General features: G+C 35.4%; 1 protein-coding gene across 4 annotated transcripts in view; it reads right to left on the reverse strand.

Annotated features, from left to right (window-relative positions):
• The window catches only part of LOC145243622 (protein broad-minded-like), a 403,332-nt gene that overhangs the window by 338,579 nt on the left and 47,873 nt on the right, over window positions 1-16,880 (reverse strand). For all 4 annotated transcript variants that reach the window (XM_080106643.1, XM_080106646.1, XM_080106644.1 and 1 more), the window contains exon 3: window positions 775-942. In XM_080106643.1, the coding sequence (XP_079962769.1) occupies window positions 775-942 (168 nt within the window). The remainder of the gene's footprint in view (window positions 1-774; window positions 943-16,880) is intronic.

Genomic DNA, 16,880 nt, shown 5'->3' on the forward strand with positions numbered 1-16,880 from the left:
CGGCCAACTATTCCTCTGGCCTTCGTCAGGTGGTAACCGTGACGGATAGGAACTTCGAATCTTCTAGCTGTATTCTCAGCAATCACAGCCATCCAGGCTTACTTGGCCAAAAAACGTGGTGAGACGACAACAACTATAGATTGCTGAGAATACAGTCAGGATATTCAAAGTTCCTATCCGTCGCGATTACCACTTGACGAAGGCCAGAGGAATAGTTGGCCGAAACGTCTGTAAACAACAACTAATAAAGATGAGAATAATAGTCTGCAATAAAAAATTAATATAAACAATACTCATCTCAAAAATGAATTCTAAGTAAAACAGTACATATACCATTCGATATGGACCCGACCATGGAAGATCAAATAATAAATAAACGTGGATTTATAAGACCAAAAGGTCAAACCTTGATCGCCCTTCGGGGCCCGTGGCGCAGTTGATAAAGACGTTGAAACTCTACGGTTCCAGATGAGCATTGGCTGAAGATAGCGGTTTCAATCCTACCCAAAACCTGCCAGAGGTTTACTTAGCCAAAATTCTCAGCAATTACTGCCTTCCGTAGTCGTTATCGTCTCACCATGTCAAAATTTAAAAACTAGTAATAATATTTATAGCTTAATTAGATTAATTCTTACAGAACCAATAATTAGCTTGATTTAGATATCAATATTTCATTCTGTTAGGACCATGTTCAAAAGAAAAAAAAGAAACAAAACTATTGGGTTCTAATTACATGTTTTTGTACTGAACTGTAATAAAAGGTTAAAGTCGTACAGTTTAGAGCGTATAATGTTGTCAGTAATTTTCTCCACAAGTGTTTGGCCTCCTTGTTTCGTAATGGTGTTCACTTGGATTTCAGCAGAATGCTTTTCGATTTCATCATCAATGAGTGGACCCAGTACGCAATCAACATGTTTCTTCAGTTGCTTTACAAAGCCGAACCTGCAGGAAGAGAGAAAATTCAAAGATTAAAAAAATTTAAAAAAATTTAAGCTCATAATTTTCCTATCTTTCTTAATAGGGACTACTAGTTAGACAAAAAATATATATATTATATTTCTCTTTGTCTGTCTGTTTGTCCATTCCACTTTTTCTTGGAGACTACTGGGCCGATCTATATAAAGGGTAGTTGTATGTATCTATCTATGTATGTCTAACTAAAGCTAAAAAGTGACAAAATATAAACACAAAGTTGGTATGTTTGTGATCAGTATTGCCCCGGATGAATAATATCTAAAATTTAGAAAAAATATCATTCTTCAACCTTAAACTGGCAAAGATTTTGTCAACAGGGTTGGGGGGGGGGGTCATCCACTAAATAAAGTGGGAGGTAACTGCTTTTTTTTTTTTTTTTTTTAAAGAATTTACTTCTTTTCTGCCAATTCATTCTTTGAGGAATAAGAGAATATGTATGTGTGTGTGTGTTTAGAAAGAGGAATGGACTTGGTGAGAAGAAAGTTTAAGAGGGAAGGAGAAAGGGAGAAAAACAGAGAAGTGATAGAAGTATTAATAAAAATATGTTGCACTTTGGTCCTGGGCAGTGGCGGGCAGCCCTGCTAGTATAAATTAAAAGGCAAAATACAATCAGCCTGACACTAACAGTGACTTTGTTGCAATTGAACCAAAGTATTGTTCTGTTCAGTCCTAGGAGGTTAACCTTGCCAGGCTTTACCTTCTCACACGTTGAGAAGGCGTTAGTTTATTGTTTGAGGCAATCCTGCTGAGAATGGCGATGAGGCTGCTCAGGTATTTTTTGTAGGTCAGAGTGTGCTTATTCTAAAAAAACAAAACAAAAAACACCTGACCTCATGTATAACCTTCCCTGGAGAGGAGATAAATAAACATTCTTTATTCAATTTCAAACTTAAGCGTGACGGACTAATGGATAAATAAAAGAAAAAAAATTCTCATAGAAATATGAAGACGCAACTAATGGCGCGATTAGATTTTTGAAATTTTACGGTCGTTAATTCCCAAATCTGAAAACATTTCAAATCCTGAAGAATTTGCACAAATTAATGGCAATAAAAAACGAAAAAAAAAAAAGAAAAAAATAGAACGAAAAAAAACAAAAAACAAAAAAAAGCAAAAACAAAATACAAACAAAATTAAGAACCGAAAAGAGGAAATCCAATTCCTTTTAATTTAAATTTGATTTCAAATACCAATTATCATTCGATAACTTTTATCAGTACGACCTCGACAGGAACTTTAACTTGTGTTTTACATGTTACTGTGATGAAGGGAGACGGATTAAAACAAACAAAAATATGACGTTTCTGAATTTTTGAAATGAAGATTAGTTATTCATATAATTTGGATTCATCTTGAGTATCATTTTCACAACGTTTCGGCCGATGTAACATCCGACCTTCTTCAGGTGTATTTTGTTGAACTCGGGAATGTTTCTGTCGAACTCGGGAATGTGGACGGAATTTCGAGCGGAACCCTTTATTTACTTCGAAATTCCGTCCAAATTCCTGAGTTCGACAAGATACACCTGAAGGTCGGAGGTTACATCGACCGAAACGTTGTGAAAATCAAACTCAAGATGAGCACAGTAGTTCGATGAATTCAAACGATACAAATGGAAATGTCACAATTTTTTGTACTAAACTTTTAAAATAAAAATTAAATGTCTAAAGAAGAAGGGAAAAAAAAAAACTTTTCGAAACCTACAGAAAAATCTTCTAGAAAGATCAATTCCAGTGGAATCATTTAACAATAAACGTAGCAATTTTTAGATATGAAAGGGGAGAGGGCTCACCTTAAGATTAAACCCGATGATTAAAAAAAATTCTTAATATGTAAATTTTTTATTTATTTATTTTTTTTTTTATTTTATTTTTTTATTACATTTTCACCCCAAACAAGGCACATTGCCACTTTGGTGAAGGGGACTACTATCAGGGGCAGCAACTACTGGGGCACTATGTTGGGATTTGGGCAGCAAGATGTCGGTTCACGTTACACTGGAACTTCTGCATGTCAGTACAGTTAGGGAAGCAGGGACCTGGAATGGAATTCCAGAGTCTAGCGGTTCTGGGGAAGAAACTACTGGAGTAGAAAGATCTTTTACATCTAGGGATCTCTACTGTGTGGGGGTGGGATTTAGCTGCCTGTCGGGTTTGTCTGGGGTGTCTACGTCGTGGGGGCACAAGTGTCTGCAGTTCGTCAGAGCATTCACCATTTAGATAAAAAAAAATCAATAGCTAATATTAGATGGTTAAAATTGCAGTATAGTTAACAGTTGTGAAATTGTAAAAAAAATAAATAAAAACAACAAATAATTGAGAGAAAACGAAATAGAATAAAATTCTTTATCAATCATAGATCATATACAATTTCTCCCACTTTCTATAATCTATGCCTAAACCTAACCGAAGATTCCATGAACTAAACTTCTTTCCCAGAACTACCCGCCTGTGGAACACTATTCCACTGACATGCTTCCCGGTTGAATACAACATGGTAGACTTCAAATCCAATGTAAACAAGTTACGGTTAAACCGTTCCATATAAATAATCAAATTCTACCCCATTTACACTATTAATAATTACTACAACCTTGCATTCATTACTCCTTATCCTCGAATGACCTTTGAGCCTTGATAAGTGGTGGCTCCCAAGTAAAAACAACTAAAACAAAACAAAAAAAATTGTACATCACTATTTTGAAATTCGGACAGCATCAGATTGTCTTGCTGGTAACCATAGGGGGTAGTATAAGTCTTGGAGATGAAAAAAAGTTTTTGGTGGGTAGCAAATCTGTATAAGTTTTGGACTTTACACTTTTGTAGGCCAAGAACAAAGATCTTTTTCATGTGGACATGAAAAATTATGTGCGTGAATTCTAAAAGATCTAATATGTTTACGGGGCAATTCTGATTGGTTGCTAATAGAACATGGATCCATTTGATTGGTCAATTCCTATCGGCAGTGTCTATAAGTAGAACCTTCTAATTTTTTTTAATCATAGCCTCCATTCATAAAAAATATTGCAACACGTATGTATGCATAAATATATATAGTATAAATTTATTGATTTGTACAAAAATCATTGGCTACGTATATGCGGCGATCTCAGAATTTTGTATTTGATGGAAAATATTTTTAATTAATCAAAGTGGTGATAAAAGGAAACGTTGAATGAAAGAGCCAACAATATATGCTGTAAATTACTGTACTGAAGCGCCACTTACCCTAGGAAGATTGAACCGACTTCCTTCAAAGGAGAAAGTTTCATAAAAACATCAAATTCACAAGCGATGTCGAATCGCTTTGTATAATACAGGGTGACCCCAAAAAACGGGCCCAACTCTAATTAGGCCCCGTTTCTTAGAGTTTTGTCCGAATGAAATGAAACTTTGGTCATAACTAGTTTATTATATTCAAAACATCACATCAAAACACAAAGGTCTTTGGCCTTTTTTTTTTCTCCGTTCTATAGCATATGTTCTAGATGGCCTCCATTTAGCTTTTGTTTTTTTTTGGGTCACCATATATATATACATATATATATATACATACACACACAACCTTTTTTGGCAATTTTATATTCAAATCTCAGCAACTATTGATCAGAATTTAACAAATGAAGGCTCATTGGAAAGGTAATGACCTGAATTGTGTAGTGGCCTTTGTGACATCAAAACACTAGGGTCTTTGCCCTTTTTTTCTCCGTTCTACAGCATATGTTCTAGATGGCCTTCATTTAGCTTTTGTGTTTTTTTGGGGCCACCCTGTATATATATGGCTTTCTTCAGTCTTGACAGACTATGGATACCCATTGTAAGAGTTGCGCAATCTCCAACCACACCTCTCTGGAGTCGACATTGTTAAATACCAGTGGCAAGTGGAGGTTCAGAATGACTGGAAACAATGCCGAGATGAACAAAGAGCACATACAGTGCCTAGAATTCCCAAATGGTCACTCATCTGGTACTAACCAGGCTCCAGGTTGTTTAACTTTGTTGATCTGATGAGAATTGGTGTGTCAATGTGATTATGCTGTACATTGCAGCATTAAGAAATTTTTTTTAATTTAATTTAACATTATATAATCAATTCTTCATGCTGCAATATTTTAAGTTATAAATATATCATATTTTTACTAGAATATCTTGTCCTTTTCTTTTCCAGTTTTAACAACTAGTTCTTTACTTTTCCATGTTTAAGCTTAACTATATTACTTTTCATGCTCGCATTTTTCTATTGTAATATATATATATATATATATATATATATATATATATATATATATATATTTTTTTTTTGAAGGTTCAATCTTTATTGCAGGTGACACACACAATAGCAAATACTTAAAATTTCTATCTGGTTATTATTTAAGAAACAAGAACATGCTATCTCCATTGATTAAATAAAAAGTTTCATTTTAAATTCCAGATAGATTTTGACAGAAAGATTCCAGAGTGTTATAAGATACATCTGAAGAAAGTCTGAGGTTACATCAAATTATATATGACTCGCATATGAGTGACCTCCCTTTGATGTAGCCTCGTTTTCAAATAATAACATACAGGGACTCATTCATATGAAACCTATTGATGTTAGAATTATGTAGATGTTCAGCATAAATAGAGACGCTCTGATATTATTGTAGCTCTTTTGTTAAAACTGCAAAAGTATTTATCTAAGCTAGCAGAGACGCCCGGCATAGCCTGGTCGTAAAGTATGCTTAAATATGATATTTTAATTCTTGCAGATTTCGTATATATTATTATAGAGGTAATGTTCTATCGATTTTAAAAATAAAAAAAATATATCCATATGACTTGAGTGCATCAGCTTGAATCGAAACCAAAACTTATGAAAAATTCTTGGTAAAATTATTTATTACAAGAAATGGAAGTCCATAACAATCAAATGACAATCACTCGGATGTAAGTGTGACACACAAAATAAATAACACACAAGCTATCCTATTAATATATAGATAATTGCAATTCTGAGTTTCCTTCATTTTCCCGGGCCATGCTGGGAGACAGGTCCTGCTAGTACAGTGTATTTTGAGCTATTATTATAGATTTTTAAAGATGAATTTAGTTAGATGCTCATCAGATGATGTTTATAAGATGAGACAATCCTTCTTTTCATCGGATCGTTTTCTTGGTCGTCGTTTTAAAACTAATTTGTTGTCGGAAAGTTAAATGATCCTCAAAGTTTAATCATTTAAAAAAAAAAAAAAAAGGACCACTTCATGTCGGGTTGATTTTGGATTTCAATAACAGAATTAATTGACAGTTACAAGTTTTGGAGGAAAATGAATTGGAAAGATCTTGAAAGATCAAAAAGGTAAACGTATTAAAACAAACCAAGAATAAAAAAAAAAAATTTAAATGTTAATTCGATAATCAAGCATGGATAATCACGAACATTCTAATGACTTTCTTCAGTTTTCCTTCGTTTCAGTACAGATCACAGAAAACATAACCAATTTTCCCAGAAGAGGGAAGCAAAGAATCTATATTTCTTTTAGTCTGTCTGTCCGCTCATTTTTCCTCGGAAACTACTGGGCTGATTTGGCTGAAATTTTGTACAACCCTTTGCTATGATAAAGTGCAGCAGACTAAGTATTATGGTATCCGTTTGATGCACAGTTAAGGATTAATAGGGATCAGTCACCATTATTAACTCTAAAAGTGTGTATATATATATATATATATATATATATATTATATGTGTGTATATATATAGATATATTATATGTGTATATATATACACACATATATATGCGTATATATATGTGTGTGTATATATATATATTATGTGTGTATATATATTATACGTATGTGTGTGTGTGTGTATATATATATATATATATATGCGTGTATATATAGATATCTGTACTCCTATAAATTCGTTTGTCTTTTGGGTGTATTGATATTCATATTAAAAACCCTCTTTTCTACTTATTTAAAAAGAAAATACAAATAATGTACAATTGCATCCATCTGCAAAAGATCTAACTAATTTGCATATTCTTTTAAATATTCATTTCAATTAATTCCCTATTAGTTTTTTTCGGTTTTCTTATGGGATGATCATCTTTAGTAAACTATTACGTGTAATTATATTCATGCAGATATTCTACATGATTTATACTTGCATAATATTTGCGTAAAATGTTTACAGGAAACACAAAATTGTTTCCATATATATTTATGTATATGTATATATTTTTGTTGCACAAATTTTGCCTACCAAACTCCTCCTAGAGTTTTTGGTCTACAGACATCAAACTTCATATATAAGGTATTTGAATCCATGCAAAACTTTATATTTGGGTTTTAGCCCGGAAAAATCGGTGGAAAAGTGTGAAAATTAAAAAAAATGAAATTTGCCAGGTGAAGGTCGAACGCCGGCATTACTAATGCATAACGTTGTAGCTATTGGTTCATGTTTTAATTTTTAGCCTTGCAGTAAACATGTTTTCATAGCCCAGTCATTTACGGCAGAGGCAGAATCAATCGTGAGCTGAACGTTTTGGTTTCGATTCTCGGTGGTGGTGCATGAGTCTTTTTTATATACTTTTTAAATCAGTGTTATATATTGCATCCAATCTATCTATCTATCTATATCTACAAAAGTGAAAATGTCTGTCTTTTTTCTCTATGGTAGTTAAGGAAGACTATTATACAGAAAGGTATTACTTTACATATTCACACTTTTTAATATATACATATGCACATAACCTTATGAACAGTACATAGGGCCCGAGCAAAGCCGGGCGAAACTGCTAGTATATATATATATATATATATATATATATAAATAAGTAGATTGTAGTTTGCTTGAAGCATTGTTGAAGAAAATTATAAGGTAAAATTAAAAGCCAAGAACAATGCGAGATTTTTTTTTTTATATAGAGTAAAATTAAATGAAAACAAAAGAAATAAATTTCTTTTTTTTTTGTTGTTTGTTTTTTCTTTTTCACACAAATTTTAACTCTAAACAACAGTAAATTTTTTTTTTTCCTGTTGTATTCAATGGTGTTATAAATCTCAATATATTTCAGACCTATTAGTCCTTTTTCAAGAGAAGACAGCGGAAGAGGGTTCAAAATTGGAAAAGCAACTACAGAGTTTGCCACGTGATACCGTGAAATATAGAACAAAAAATGACGTTAGGAGAACGTTAAAATAAATCAGTTGGTGTTTAAAATACTTATTGCGTTTGTGAATCAAGGGAGTTTCATTTTTAAGTTCATGTGTGAATGACAATCAGGTAGTTTGTTATGGTCGTCCATCTATGTGGATGATGACATCTTCATTTTTTTTTTGACTCTGCGACTTCGTTGATGACTGTGAAGCCTGATGTATGATCTGCACTGCTGTGCACAGATAGAGCACAGGAAGACAGGATTTGGAGTTTGATGGTGAGTGACTGCCACTCATCGGTATCTCAGTGTACGACGCTCTGTAGCTGCTCACTCATGCTCGTTGTTGAAGAAGGCCATCCCGCTATCACATGTGGAATGCCAAATGTCTCTGTCCACTGCCAAAGTCTCCAAAAGATTGAAGGGGATATTGTAGCAGGGTGAGCCTGATGCAGTCTATGTAACGTTCCTTCAGGCAGCCAACGTTTCATTGGCCCTGAGAGAGCTGAATGAAGAGAACTCTTCAAGGTAGTCTATTTGAGGGCATCCTGATGACGTGGCCCAACAATCGAAGCTGGCGACATATAAGGACCGACTCTAGAGGGGCAACTTCAGCTCTCCTGTGAATCTCTGAATGGGACACCTTGTGCTACCAATGGAGGCTGAGGATCTGCTGTAGTCGTCTGATGCGAAAAGACTCTAGCAACCTGATGTGATGATGATACCGAATCCATGCCTTGGAACTATACATAAGGTTGGGTATGACAGCTGCGTTGTATACAGCAACCCTTGTATGGGTTCTGAGATTGCGGTTGGCGAACACTCAGTCATTCAGTTACGCATTAAAAAACACAAGAAAAGAAAGTATGTCCAAAAGAAATTTAGTATTTAAACGTTTTGTTATTAATTTAGAAAGGAAAGTATTTCGTTTTATTTCATCATTTATTTTGTTGCAGCATTCAGCTCCGGTTGGTGTTTTTGTTGTGAAACCGACATATTTTTAGTTTCGTGGAAGAGAGTAAGCCAGTAGTCAATTGTCACAAAGAAAATGATAAGCCGGAATAAATGCAAATGAAAGCAACTCTATTTCACTCTGTCTCTGTTTATTTACTAATGTCAAGAAAATGTACTTATAGATAAAAAGCTATGGCAACACTTCAAAGGCCAACAATGACCAAGATCTTTCTGATTCTCTCTCTCTTTTGATCTCCTTTCATGAGAAATGCTCTGACCCTCATCATGCCCCAATTGAAATGAATGGTTCTCATCTTGTAGAGCTCCATGTCTTGAGAAGCTTCAGAAACTGGCCCTCAATTCTGATCTGGAATGGAATACATAGACCAAATCTGTTGCCAAGACCGCTGGAAAAATAATTGGATCACTCTACCGCTCCAGTAGATATCTCACTGCCAATGCAATCCTCTACCTGTATAAGAGCCAGGTACACCCTGAAATGGAGTACTGTTATCACATCTGGACAGGAGTTGCTCGGCGCACCCTATCCAACCTTGATAGAGTTCAAAACAGACTTCAAAACCTAGTAGATGATGCCCTTTTCTCTTCCCTAAAACCTCTTCCCCACAAAAGGGACACGTTGCGAATCTGTCTCTGCTCTATCGTTATTTTCACGGCAAATGTTCGACTGAAATTCAAGCAGTTGCCAAATTTTCACAAAAATTACTCGACTAGCTACAACCATTATATACGATTTCCTCCACTCTAAGTCTAAATCTAAACGCAGATTCCATGAACAAAGCTTCTTTCCCAGAACTGCCCGCCTGTGGAACACTGTTTCGCTGGCCTGCTTCCCAGTTGAATAATGCATGGTAGTCTGCAAATCCAATGCAAAGAAGTTCTTGTTGAGTTGTCCTCATAAATAATCAAATTCTACCCAATTTACACCATTAACGATTACTACACTACCACCTTACATTCTTAAACCCTTATCAAGGCTCGAAAGCCACTCGAGGATAAGTGGTGATTCCCAAGTAAAAGAAATACACATATATATATACCATATATTTCGGCATATAAGGCGACCGTCAGATAGGACGAGGTACAAAATTGGAGCAAATTTTAGTAAATTTATTATATATCGGTTGTATAAGACGATTGCTAAATCACGAAACCATGTTTGTTTAGCCTAGGCTAGACATTGCAACACTAGGTATCTTATGAAATATTGGTTTTTAAAGATGATTTTTTTAACTTTAAGAGTCGTCTTATACACCGAAATATATGGTATATATATTCTTTCCATGTTCATATGCACCCTGTTTCGCTCCTATGTATGTAGATGTCCGCATAGATGTTGCCGATGCATGACAGAGAAACTGCCTCCTGCTCCTAGTGTCACTTCTTTTTATTCACCTACTTACAAAAACAGAAGAAACGCGAGGATTAATAAATAGATGCAAGCAGTTACACGTCTAAATACATAGATGAAGCAAAGAAACAAATTAATGTCGCCTCAATAAATTCCGATCACTCAAAGACACGAGAGGAAGGAACTTTTCCCGCATGCAATTATCGTCGTAGAAATCCGAGATTGATGAAAGGAAATCCGATTAGGATGTTCTGCGGCTTTGATATATGCCAGTGGTCAGCTGATTTGCTGTGACCGTTGTCATTAGCAACTGCTTCCTGAACGGCAAAGAATGGTCGATATGGAGGCAGAAGGCAATAGAGTCAACAGATAATGTGTGATTCCAATGGATACGGAACAAATTAAAGGAATAAAAGAATCGACTTTGGAATAACTAATTTAGCTTCTTGAATTTAGTATTTAGTTGAATATACAACACAGAAGACCCAGTGGAACACGCATGCACACACACATACATACATACATTGACTGGTGTTAATCGTGACACTCTGTACTGAAGATTCCCGAAAGGATGAAACACTAGTGTCTGTAGGTATCTATCTATCTAGATCCACCACCACCACCATCATGTTCCACAGGGGTTTCTGTGTTGTATATTCAACTAAATACTAAAATCAAGTTGAATTAGTTATTCCGAGGTCGAGAGAGAAATAAAAAAGGAACAAGCCGAGTTATGTGTTCATCAACGTTTCGTCTTCCTCTGGATGAAATTAAGAAAACAAAACGCCAGTACAAATATTTGAAAATATATTTTGAATGAAATGTATGATCCTGCTATATTTCAGAAATGGAAGAAGTCGTTGGAAATTCAAAAAGTTTTTTAAAGAGAATAAGATTTCTTTTTATAACGCAATATAGCCGTTAATATATTTAAAAAGATATGATACAATCCATATTCTTTTTAGAACAAATAATATCCGTTATAATTCAAATATGGATGTGCAACCGAAATGAAATGAGTTTATTTTTCTTATGTAATTTATTGACCGAGATCATATGTATTAATTATTATAGGACGTGTTTTTTTATCGTGTGTGAGAGTTCCTATTTACAATGCCTCCCCATAGGACAGAGTTAGACACCAGGGTCGTTTTTTAATCTGGAGAAAAGGATCAAAAATAAAAATTTTCTCAGTCGTGAAGCATTTCTCCTCCACTGAAAGAACAAGAAATTGAAGTGCAGCATCTGAAGAACAGATACTACACTTGTATCTTGTTTATATAGTTTATTTCCGCAATGAAAAGTTTTTACAATTAAATAATGAGAAATTCGAAAAAAAAAAGCAAAAAATTAACATTTGTAAACAAACTTAGGCACAAGGCCCTACAAGAAATGGGGTGGGGAGTGTTGCAGGGTCTTTGTTACTAAAGTGAAAATGGAGTCTTTGGTGACTTTACTCTTGACTGGCAACATTTACCACAATACCTCATTCAATCTGTGAACTCTAAACTAACTAATGAAAACCCCAGCGTTTTTGCTAAAAAAAAAAAAAAAAAAAAGTGCGTGCGTGTGTGTAAGTGAAACATTTTTTTTCCCCCTTGTCCCGAAGGCCAAGACAGCTAAAAAGAGTTGACTATCGTGTGTGAGAGTTAACCTGTGTCTAAGATTAAATTATAACGGACATATTTGTTCCAGAAAGAATATTAATTGCCTCGAATCTATTAAGATTTATTAACGACTATATGACGTTATAAAAAAAAAAAAAGAAAAAAGATCTCACTCTCTTTCGCAACGCAAAGCCCCGCCTCCTATTTTTTGAATTTCCAATGCCTTTTTCCGGTTTTGTGATGGAAAAGGGTGGGTCATACATTTCATCAAAAATATATTTTCAAATATTTAAATCGATTTTTCAATATTTTTCTATGAATTTTTGTTAATTTTAACTGAAAATTTCTATTTTGCAGATCATTATTATTACAGCATATAATAATAAGTAAAAAAAAATTAATCCTAAAAATGGCAAGACCGCATCTTGGCGAGGATATAAAAAACCGAATTGCAGGGTTAAGGCAGTCGAAAATGATTTACAAGCAGATTTTTGACATTTTAAGAAAAGAAAATGTGAAAACATCTCTTCCTATAGTGAAGCGAATTGGTCGAAGGTTCAAAGTCGAATGCTTGGTAAAAGCGAAATTTGGATTTGGTCGCCCTAGAGCATTAACTTTGAAGGACGACCACAGGCTTAAATTAACTGTTTTGAAGGATTGAAAGAAAACTTATGTTGACCATAGCAAAGAATTCAAAACATGGGCTGGAAATTCTCTTTCTAGATATGTAATATCTAGACGAATGAAAGAAATGGGATTTTCTTCTAAAAGGTGTGCAAAGAAGCCATTTTTATCTAAGAAAAACATCAATGATAGAAAGAAATTTTTCTCATGTTATGGCAAGAAAGATACAGACTGGTTCAGAAATGTTTTCTGGTTACATAGAATCAAGATTTTGTCTTGTTGTTGTTCTCAATGCTCCTGAACTGTGCAATCGAAGAACTGGAGAAAGATTTTTGCCAAGTTGCATAAAAACGACAGTTAAATACGGGAATGGAGGGGTAATGTATGGGGACTTTTACTGCAGCAGGAGTTGGGGAACTTATTAGATGTGAGAAGTCATTCAATGCAAAGGAATACATTCGAATATTAGAAACAGAACTGTTACTAAGTATTCAGAAGCTGGGAATATCCCAGAACATTATTTTTCAACATGATAATGCCCCCTGCACACACTGCTAAAGTCACAAGAAAATGGTTTTCTGATAATTCAATTGATGTGATGTTTTGGCCAGGTCAAAGCCCGATTTAAACCCAATCGAGAATATTTGGTCCATAATATTTCGTGCATTTTTCGAATAATGACAAACTGTGGGAAGCTGTGCAAAGCGAATGGAATAGCATCTCCTCTTCAGTGTTCCACTTTGGTTGAGAGCATATCTAAAAGGGATCCTGGATATGACCTTAAATTATATCCGATGGTGAGGGCCCCAGCTTGTGGGCTTTGGGGAGTGTGGAGCCACCCTTTAATTGCCATTGCTCCCAGGTCCACTCTGACCCGGACTGGTAATACCTGTTAGGGTCCCAACTATGGGTTACATAGAAACCGACTTTAAAAAAAAAAAAAACCCAAATATACTCTATTAAAAAATTGTTCTTCAAAATCACTGGATTCAGCATTAAATAACCTGAAAAGTGTTGATATGCCGTAAAAGAAAAACAACCAACCAACCACATCTAAAAGGATTGATCTTTTAAAGAAATCAAAAGGGAATGCGATTCCATACTAAGCATGTATTAAAGTAAATGTCTTGTTCTGTGTTATTAGTATCGTTTAAGTTTCCTTGTTCAATTGTTCATTGTTCAATATAGCTTTTAGTGCAATAAAATGTATTAAATTTGTTTGGTCCATTGTTTTTGCTCACGAGTGTGTGTGTGTATATATATATATATAGATATATATATATAATGTTAAAAGTCCACGTATATATATATATATATATATATATATAAAAGTCCACGTATATATATATATATATATATATATATATATATATATATATATATATATATATATATATATATAAAAAATGTTAAAAGTCCACGTATGCTTCTAGGATAGTGATTCAAAAGTTATGAGGGTTTTTTGAAGCATGAAAAACGATGTTACTTTTTGTATTTAATATTTTTATTGTTATTTTTTATATTTCAAGCGGACCTCCGCTCTTGGTCACAAAAAAGTATCAAAAACAAAAAGAAAACCGTTGAAAGAACTGGAGATTTGTAGCGTGGACAGCGTTCATTCCTAGCAATCATGTTCGAAAAAAAAATATTAAAAAAACACAATCTTCTTCCACAAACAGATAAAATGATTCACGTGAACTTTTTTGAACATGATTGCTAGGAATGAACGCTGTCCACGCTACAAATCTCCAGTTCTTTCAACGGTTTTCTTTTTCATTTCGATACTTTTTTGTGACCAAGAGCGGAAGGGGAAACCAGCTCCCTATTGTTCAGATTGAATAGCAATTGTCTGATATAAGGAGTTTGGCCCCACATTGATCAAAGCTGATTGCTTCTGGTTGTTCCCCAGTGCGATTGCTGGGAACCTGCCTTAGCTTTGAATTAGTTTCGGTTTTATACAAAAAAGCTAAATGAAAACAGGATGGGCTGAAATAGAACTAATTTTGTAAAAATCGACATAAATAAATCTAGATGCAACGCGCGTTCACAAATCGTACATATGATGTAGGGGCTATATAAACAGTTCTAAACGATAGTACCCCCCCCCGAGACCGTCGGCAAAAAAAGCCTTTTCGAGAGATACAAAAAATGCGCACGCATTTGCCTTTTATATATATATATATATATTATATATATTTGTAGTCATCGACATACAGTCCTGTTTCGTTGTATCGCAACTCATCAGTGCCGCTAGACTAGCATCTTTCCCAAGCCAAGGATTGAACCTAGAACCATCGTGTTGACAGTCGTCAGTTCTCCCACTCGACCACAGAAGTGACGCCTGCAAATAACTCGTCGGAATGTCTATTTAAATAGACATCCGCCACCACTCTTACAGTGCTCAAACCGCCTGTTTGTAAACAAACAAACGAGCTTCGCATTTTTCAGCCAATTAAGTAGCGGGTGAGATTATTTACGACAGTGTTCTACCCAAAGAGGGGGGCTTAAAATATATATATAATGTTCTTATACAACGACACACATATATATATATATATATGGCTGACTGGGATAGCTTCCATACATTCATATCTGATTTACCTCTCCACTCCATGTTTAAAAAGGAAGTGTCCTCTATAGTATCAGATCTGACCGAATGGTTAATTGTAGGCATAGACCAATTCATACCATCTAAAAAATTCCAACAAAAACCTAACAGCCAGCCATGGTTCTCCCCAGAATGTGCTGCTGCTATCGCGCACAGAAATTACCTTTTCCATAGCTACCAACGTAATAGATGCACTGAGACTAAAGCTGCTTTTAGGTCTGCCAGCAACCACTGTAAAAGAGTAATAAAAAATGCAAGAGAACTATATGCCCAGTCTGTTAAATCCAAGGTAGCTGATCAGCGGCTTGGATCCCACCAGTTTTGGCAAATAACAAATAGGATCCTGAACAGAAGTGTGCGTTCTATCCCAACCATTATCAATGGACCAGAGGTCATCTCGTCAGCTTTAGTCAAGGCCAAACTATTTGCAAAGAACTTTGCAGCTAATTCTACCCTATGCGACGAAGGCCATCAACTCCCCATATTTCCTCCTATAACACAGAACAAGCTAGGTAACATACAAATATCCGTGCATGAGGTCGCCAAGCTAATAAAAAACCTAGATTCCAGTAAAGCAACTGGCCCTGATGGCATCCCAATTATAGTGTTAAAAAAGCTTCAACCAGAACTTGCTCCCATACTTACGAAACTATTTAAGCGCTGCCTTAAGGAGAAGTGCTTTCCGACCCCCTGGACGACCTCATCAGTTTGCCCTGTATTTAAGAATTCAGGTGATCTCCCTCTCAGTACAGACCAATAAGTCTCCTGTGTGTTATGAGTAAGTTGCTGGAATTCATATTAAATAGAGAAATAGTCAACCACCTCAGCAGGAATAACCTTCTTAGTGACACACAATATGGTTTCCGCTCTGCAAGATCTACCGCAGATGTGCTGACGGTTATATCCCACAGGATTAGTGAATCTCTTGACAAAGGCTTCCTTTCTAGGGAAATTGCTCTTGACATATCAAAGGCCTTCGACAAGGTATGGCATAAGGGTCTACTTCACAAGATTTCCAGCTATGGTATAACTGGAAATGTTTTTTCAATCATTAAATCATTTCTCTCCGATAGGCTCATAAGAGTAGTGGTAGATGGACAAAAATCGGAGGCCTGCAATATAAATGCTGGAGTCCCTCAGGGGTCAATCCTGGGCCCAACTCTCTTCCTGATCTACATCAATGACCTCCCTAAACACATACTTAAATCATTCGTTGACATCTATGCTGATGACACGACCATCTACGGCAACACATCAAAGGCTGTAAATGACAAAGTTCTCTCGGATTCTCTCTCCTCTGATCTCGAGCGCGTGGTTCAGTGGGGGAAGATGTGGCTGGTTACCTTTAATGCATCCAAAACCAAACTCCTATCCTTACATCATCAACGCTCTGATCCGCAGCTGGCATCAACTGTGATGGATGGCTCTCGTCTGGGTGAGGCCCCGTGTTTTGACAAGCTTCTGGGGTTGACCTTTACTCCTGATCTGAAATGGAACACGTACATCAAGTCTGTTGCCAAGGTCGCTGGAAAGATGGTGGGATCCTTCTACCGCTCCAAAAGATATCTCACTACTGATGCAATTCTCTATCTATAT

Source organism: Euprymna scolopes, chromosome 22 (genome assembly GCF_053919585.1).
Source record: "Euprymna scolopes isolate OS-2025 chromosome 22, ASM5391958v1, whole genome shotgun sequence".
Lineage (NCBI taxonomy): Eukaryota > Metazoa > Mollusca > Cephalopoda > Sepiida > Sepiolidae > Euprymna > Euprymna scolopes.